The sequence below is a fragment of the Martes martes genome (assembly GCF_963455335.1).
Source record: "Martes martes genome assembly, chromosome: X".
Lineage (NCBI taxonomy): Eukaryota > Metazoa > Chordata > Mammalia > Carnivora > Mustelidae > Martes > Martes martes.
Window position 1 is genome coordinate 63,636,792 of NC_137897.1, and position 7,644 is coordinate 63,644,435.

The 7,644-nt window shown below is 34.8% G+C and overlaps 1 protein-coding gene across 2 annotated transcripts in view; it reads left to right on the forward strand.

The window, feature by feature from the left end:
* The window catches only part of SH3BGRL (SH3 domain binding glutamate rich protein like), a 105,547-nt gene extending 98,503 nt beyond the window's left edge, over nucleotides 1-7,044 (forward strand). For both annotated transcript variants that reach the window (XM_080831355.1, XM_080831356.1), the window contains 2 exons: nucleotides 582-662; nucleotides 6,600-7,044. In XM_080831355.1, coding sequence (XP_080687481.1) covers nucleotides 582-662; nucleotides 6,600-6,632 — 114 coding nt within the window. In that variant the 3' untranslated portion in view covers nucleotides 6,633-7,044. The remainder of the gene's footprint in view (nucleotides 1-581; nucleotides 663-6,599) is intronic.
* The last annotated feature ends 600 nt before the right edge of the window (nucleotides 7,045-7,644 follow it).

Sequence of the window (7,644 nt, forward strand, 5' to 3'; positions counted from 1 at the left end):
AGTGGGAAGCCCAACCAAATTCAGTCATTGGGTTTTTTCTTGGATCCCTGAATTGAAACATCTTACTGGTTTGTTTGCTCTTCTGGTCATATTTCATGAAAATCTCATTCCTTTCCTCCAAAGACAGCATAAGTTTATTACTCTCATGGCCTAGCTAATATCTGGTATACTCTAAGTTCTGAGGATATCTCTACCTTAATCAATAATGAAAGGGAAATAATGCAAAACAGGAACAAAACCCCCCTACCAAAAATAACCAACCTCTTGCTGGCAAATTGTGGTTGCTTTGGGCTATGGAGAAAGCTACTTGGCCTCAGACGGATTTGAATGCTATATGATATGGAATAAGCCATTTTGCAGTTTCTGCCCTGCAGAACAGCACATATTCTAACCCGCATTAAATGGGATCTAATATGCCTTGCGTCTTCACTTCTCTTTCTAAAATTTTAGCATTTTGGAAGTTAGGTAGTCTGTATCCCCCACTCAAAAGGTTGACCAATGAGTACATTTTGAAAAATTTATTCTTTTATTTCCTTTGTTGGTTGTATATTGCTAATTCTTCTTGCCTTCTTTTCATTAAGGACTATGATGCCTTCTTTGAAGCCAGAGAAAATAATGCAGTGTATGCCTTTTTAGGATTGACGGCCCCACCTGGTTCAAAGGTATGATTCTTTTTTTTCCTGCTTTATAAGCCATTTTATTGCTGCTGGGTTTTTTAGTCAGTGAGAGTTCTACCTTTATTAAGTATTCAGTTTAAGCTAGAGGCAGTGTAACATGGCTGAAAGGAAATATTCCTTCTCTGCATGCACTTAATCCCAGGTATGGCAAACAGATGTGTATAATCAAATATGTAAAGTATATAAGTAGGAGGTAGGTGGAGTGATTTCCTCATTGGGTTATCCAAAGCAGCAAATTTATCATTGACCCATTCATAAGTGACTACCAATTTTAAAGACTCCATTATTTCAGCTGTCATGCATGGTTTTACGTCAGCAGAACTGATCTTAGTTCATAGTAATCTTCTTGGCAGCATCTATTGTCTTTGTGTGAAAGCAAATGCTTTAACTAAAAGCATTTGAGTTTCAAAATTGGTCACTAAATTGCTGGCTAAATTTGGGGCTTTCTCCCTGCCAACAACAAATTAAGTTTTCAAGTGGTAATGTTTCCAGGGGAGACCATATAAAGAAAAGAATAAAAAAAAATAGATTGCCTATTTAATGAAATGTCTTAAAGCTATGGGCATTAAATACTTCTTTGCCTTTTACCATAGGTCTTTTCTATACAGGCTGGCTTAACCAGAATGTATGTCCCTGTTCTATTACTTTATGTTTTGTTCTTAGCAACTAATTTTATGTTAAACAGATTCTTTGAACTACAACTCCTTCAATTTTGACAGTCTGTTATTGCTCATGTTTTCAGCAGAGAACATTTACTAGCATTGTTTTCTGAGTCACTGTGAAATTCTCTTTCCTTGCTGAAATTTCTTTTCCCATGGATAAAATGTCTTATTTTAGGCTTTGTATAATTTGAGTTGTAAGAAATGTTAGGTAAAATATTTTTGTTTAATCAAGTTAGGAAAATCCAATTTAAATCATTGATTTCAATGCAGATAAGAGGAAGTATGAAAGGAGAGATCATCTATCTTCTGTGACTCATTACTCCCTCTCCTTCAATTAAAATTATGAGTAATTCATTTACTTATTCATTCAGCAAGTATTGACTGCCAAGCACTAACTTGACATTAATGGTGGAACAAATACAGAGAATGAAGCATAGTCACTACCTTCAAAGTGTATTTAACCTAGTGAAGGAAAAGTATACAATAATTCTACAACAAAAATGTCTGCAAATAATTATAATCCAACACATATTATGGTAAATTCTGTATACCCTGAATAAAGTGTAGGTGAGCAGAGGGAATAATAATAAATTATTACTAAGGAATTTGGGGAAGTTTCACAGAGGAAACGACAGTTGAGCTGTTAGGATTCAAAAATACTGAAATGACACAAAGATGTCTTTCACAGAGGCAGCAATAGGAACCACTGCATTGGGATGTAGCTTCACATGATGGTATGTTCAGGGAGCAGAGTGTAGTGCAATGTGTCTCCAGAATAGGGCATATTAAATAGAGGATGTGAGATTGGCTAGGTAATTTTGGACTAAATTATAAATGCTGTGTTAGGTACTTTCAGCTTTATCCTCTAGGTATCCAAAAGCCATGGCAGGAAATGGGGGAAGACAATGATAAGTTTATCTCTGCATTTTAATATGTGATTTGATCTATGTCTTAAGAAAATTGGCAGTTGTATGAATTGTAAAAAATGGGAGAAATTAGATATTAGAGATAGGCCAACCCATTATGTAATCTTGAAACTTTGAAAACAAAGTTAAACATCCAAATACAGGGTCAACAAAAACAGTTTATTTACTGAATGAACTAGTGCTTTCAGTAAAAAATGTGTTTGTAGGCATGCCTGGGTGGCTCAGTCAGTTAAGCAACTGCCTTGAGCTCAGGTCATAATCTCAGGGTCCTGGGATCAAGCCTCACATTGGGCTCCTTGCTCAGCAGAGATCCTGCTTCTTCCTCTCCCTCTGCCTGCAGCTCTCCCTGCTTGTGCTCTCTCTCTCTCTCTTTCTCTCTCTCTCTATGTGTCAAATACATAAATAAAATCTTTTAAAAATATTTAAAGAAATAAAAAATTTAAAAAATAGTATATAAAAAATTGAAAATACAGTTACCCTATGACCCAGCAATCGCACTACTGGGTATTTACCCTAAAGATCCAAAGGTAGTGATCTGAAGGGGCACATGCACCTGAATGTTTATAGCAGCAATGTCCACAATAGCCAAACTATGGAAAGAACCTAGATGTCCATCAACAGATGAATGGGTAAAGAAGATGTAGTATATATATACAATGGAATATTATGCAGCCATTACAAGAAGTGAAATCTTGCCATTTGCAACAACATGGATGGTACTAGAGCTGAGCGAAATAAGTCAACCGGAGAAAGACAATTATCATATGATCTCCCTGATAAGAGGAATTTGAGAGGCAGAGTTAGGGGTTTTGGGGGTAGGGAAGGAAAAAATGAAACAAGATGAGATCGGGAGGGAGACAAACCATAAGAGATTCTTAATCTCCCAAAACAAACTGAGGGTTGCTGGGGCAGTAGAGGAGTATGGAGAGGGTGGTTGGGTTATAGACATTGGGGAGGGTATGTGATTTAATGAGTGCTATGAAGTGTGTAAGCCTGACGATTCACAGACCTGGGGCAAATAATACATTATATGCTAATAAAAATAATTAATAAATTAAAAAGGGGGTTGTATAAAGATACACTATAATGCAGTACATAGCTGTTTTTACTGTATAATTAATATTCTAATTATGTTAGGAGATTGAACTTAACCATAGCTAAATGTGACTATTTTTCTTCTTTCTTCAATTTCCAAATAATTAACATACATTGTCTTTATATTTAAGAATTATTCAAAACCAATGCAGTGGAGAATTTGATATTTAAAAGTACCATATGACAAATATACTTCCATAAAATAAATCCTCCTGTGGAAGACAGTTTTTATATTATTTTGTATATTGGATGCATTTAAAATAGTGCATATTGATATTTACAAATTACTCTTTTTCATTAATACAAAAGTTTTATTCCTTAGCACTAGCATTTCTTTATAGTGGAGGTGATTATTTTCAGATATGAAAGAAAATATTGTATTTATACTAAAAAGTAAAAATTTGGTGATGTCATGTTGAGAGAAAAATCATTAACTGTTATTCACTAGTATGTTGACGGAGTAGAGAACGCTGGTTAGAGAAATGTTCTCATTAGCTTTGGTTGAACCACCCTGCTTTAGGGAGGAGAAATGGAATCTGCCTCTGCTGTGAGATTTGAAGAATTCCTATTTCCACCAAGCCCATCCTATTGTACTACAGCTCCAAGAGAAATTTTGTATTAATATCACTTAGCTGTGGTGTTGGTGCTAGTTATTAGGCAAGAAGTGGAGTGAAGAAAAGCAGGAAAGAAGGATAGATGTCTGCAATGGGCCAGGCACTGAGCTAGGCACTTCACATACATCTTATTTTATCCTTATATCATACTTATGAGCTTGGTGTCCTCAATGGCATTTTACAGTAGAGGAAACTGATGTTCAGATAATTTAAATAATTTGTTCAAGGTTACATAATAATTGAGTAGCAGAGCTGGAATTTGAACCCAGGATTATCTGACTCAAAATCAGTGCATTTATAGAATGATGTTTATATTAAGAATAGAGGAGGAGGATGCCTCATATCTCTGTTTCCAATCTCTCTGGTTGGTTACATAATCCATGAACTATAAATATTGGCTACTTACATCTGTGTAGTAACAAATATTTCAGCCCAATTATATAAATGGTGTATAAAATGTAATTAGAAAACTAAACAGGTGTGCCTGGGTGGCTCAGTGGGTTAAAGCCTCTGCCTTCAGCTCGGGTCATGATCCCAGGGTCCTGGGATTGAGCCCCACATCAGGGTCTCTGCTTAGCAGGGAGTCTGCTTCCTCCCCTCTCTCTGCCTGCCTCTCTGCCTACTTGTGATCTCTGTCTGTCAAATAATAAATTTTTAAAAATCTTTAAAAAAAAGAAAAAAATAATTTAAAGATGATGTATTAAAAAGATAAACCATAAAGGACTTTGAATTGTCTTTTTGTTTTGGATGTTTGTGCTAATAATTTCTTCCATTAAAAGGGATAACTGAGAACTAAAGTATTTATGACAAATTAGAGCAAAGATTGATAGGATTTGATTTTAGGGAATTAGGCTGTTTCCAAAATACTAGTTACTCAGAGGCATTGGATGTGTAAAAGAAAAAGGACTTCACATTAGAACATATTTACATTTTTATATTACTACTTCCCCAACTATATGTGCTAGGACTTTGAGGGATCTTGGTGTAAAATTCATTCTCTGTGCGAGGAAATTCTTGGAATTTAATTTCATAAAATGAAACAAAATGTATAATGTGGGTCTAAGATATATTCATTTTGACAGCCAAACACTGAGTTTGATGTTTTAAAAGAGCTTAGGGCCACTTTTTTTTTTTTTTGAAGGGTCTTGGAAGGTGAGTCAGTAGTACTTTTTATCTGTTTTGTAAAGATGTATTAAACATTAATTTAAGTGTCTTCTCTAGTGTCCTTTCTTTCATTTCTCCCTTTTTTGGTTGGTGAAAATCTAGCATATTTTTTTTTATTTTTCCCCTTTTTCTGGGCATAGTATCTGATGCCTATTTTGGAGTATTCAACCATCCCCACTCCTCCTGAGACTATCAAGTATTCAACTTATGGCATGTGTTTAGAATGATATTGTCTAGTATACATGATTTCTACAATCTAACTCTGAAGTATCTTTCACCAAAGTCACTCTTACCACCCATCTTTAGTTTCACAAACTTTCCCTGCAGTGTATTTTGTGTCAAGTACTATGGTAGGTGCCAGAGCACATCAATAGGTCAGAGTTCCTATGCTAGAGATACTCATTGCCCAGAGAAGAAGAATAAACAACTTGACCTCTTTTCCTGCCTACAGTTGTAAAATTTAAAAGCAACAATATTTTAACGAATAGCATATTTTCCAAGTAATTTCAACCTTAATTGAACAAAACAATTTACTGTAAACCTTAGGTGACAATGTTTTTGAATAGTCAATTTTGGTGAAAAATCATACAGAAAAGAAATCATCTACTTCTAAATAAAATATGAACTATACTTGTAAATCACTTGCCTTTATGGAATTATTTCAAACAATTAGTAATGATTAGGCAGTCTTCTATTATAGCTGCTTCTAAGCAGAAATTTCTACTTTAAAGATTTTTATTTATTAGAGAGACAGAGCTAGAGAGAGAGCATACAGACAGAGGGAGAGGGAGAGGGAGAGAGAGAACCAGAGTCCGCATTGGGCAGGGAGCCTAATGCGGGGCTAGATTCCAGGACTGTGGGACCATGACCTGAGCCAAAGGCAGACAACTGAGCCACCCAGGCACCCTTTATAGTTTTTCTACTAAGAATTTTTAGGCAAGGCAGTCTTCTCCAGAAGCCATTTTTGTTTTTGTTTTTGTTTTTGAATATTCTGTTTTGATAGGTGAGCCTGGTGGGGGTTGATATATATATATATATATATATATATATATATATATATATCTCCTCTGTCATGAAAAGATGATTCCTATTTTTTATTATGTGAACAAGGCAACTCACTGAAATATATAATCTAATCTAACCTCAAAAAATATATTCTGTTTTAAAAAATCTATTTATGTTTGAGAGGGAGAGAGAAAGAGCACACATGAGGAGGTGGAGGGAAAGAAACAGACTTTCCACTGAGAGCAGAGCCAGCCACAGGACTTGCTAGATCCCAGGACCCTGAGGCCATGACCTGAGCAGAAGCCAAGAGTCGGTTGCTCAACAGACTGAGCCACCCAGGCACCCCAGGTTTTGAATATTCTTAATAATTTGAGCTAATATAATTTATCCAAAATGTACATAGATGTCCACTTTGTGATATTTAAATATATCTGTTTTGTTTGTTTTTCATTTCAGGAAGCAGAAGCTCAGGCAAAGCAGCAAGCATGAACCTTAAACATTCTGCCTTAGCATCTTGAAAAAGGAATCTCTATTGCTTTTAAAATCATCTTGGCTTCAAGAGAAATCAGCTTAATGTTGAGATAATAGATTAGTTGGTTTTTCACATGCAAACAATCATAACGAATACATAACTAAAATATGAATATTATGATGAGGATAATGGGAGGTGTGCATAAAAATTTTAGATGTCATGGAATAGTATTGTTATCTTCCAAGGCATTTTATGTACTTCAGTTACTTTAAAAAGCAAAGACCTGTCCTTTTTTTGTGGTATTATTGCAGCTTAAGTATTTCTGTAGCTTTTTGTTGAGGAATTTAAAATACAGAGTGAAAGAAAGAATCCATCTCTTATTCCCAAATTGCCTCATTAATTTTAGTTAATAAAAATATGTACCCTTTTGATGTGATGTTTTTGTGATTGAAAGGTAGCTGCAGGTAATATTTATGATATGTTAGACATTGTAATTTCTTATGGTAATTATAACATTCCTATTATTTTGTAATTGAAACTGTATGTAGTAAACCACAGGTTTTCTAGGCTTCTAAATGTAGCCTTTAATTGTACATTTCAGTGATTAGAACAGATGACCTCCTACAAAAAACAAATGCATTCAGTTAACAAGTTCCCTGCTTAACTGCACAGCTATGATGCAATCATGTTTCTAAGTTGCTTGCCCAGTGAAACATGTGTATATATGTTAGGAATGTATGATAGCATGCAAGTTTAAAATGTCAACCTTTTGCAAAGAGCTCAGAATTTTAATTAACTACTATAAGATAGGTCACAGCATTCAGTGCCCAAGACTGGTTTTTGTAGGATCTTTGCTAAAAAATTCTTAGCATTTCCCTCTTTTAAAATAACTTGTGATCACGAATGCCACTACTTCTTAGATATTTGATATGTTTTTTTTCAGCTTAGGCATATATTGCATGAAATTATTAATCTAAGCAGAGAGAATATTTTCTATGCTTCTATTCCAGTGAATAGCACAAGTATTAG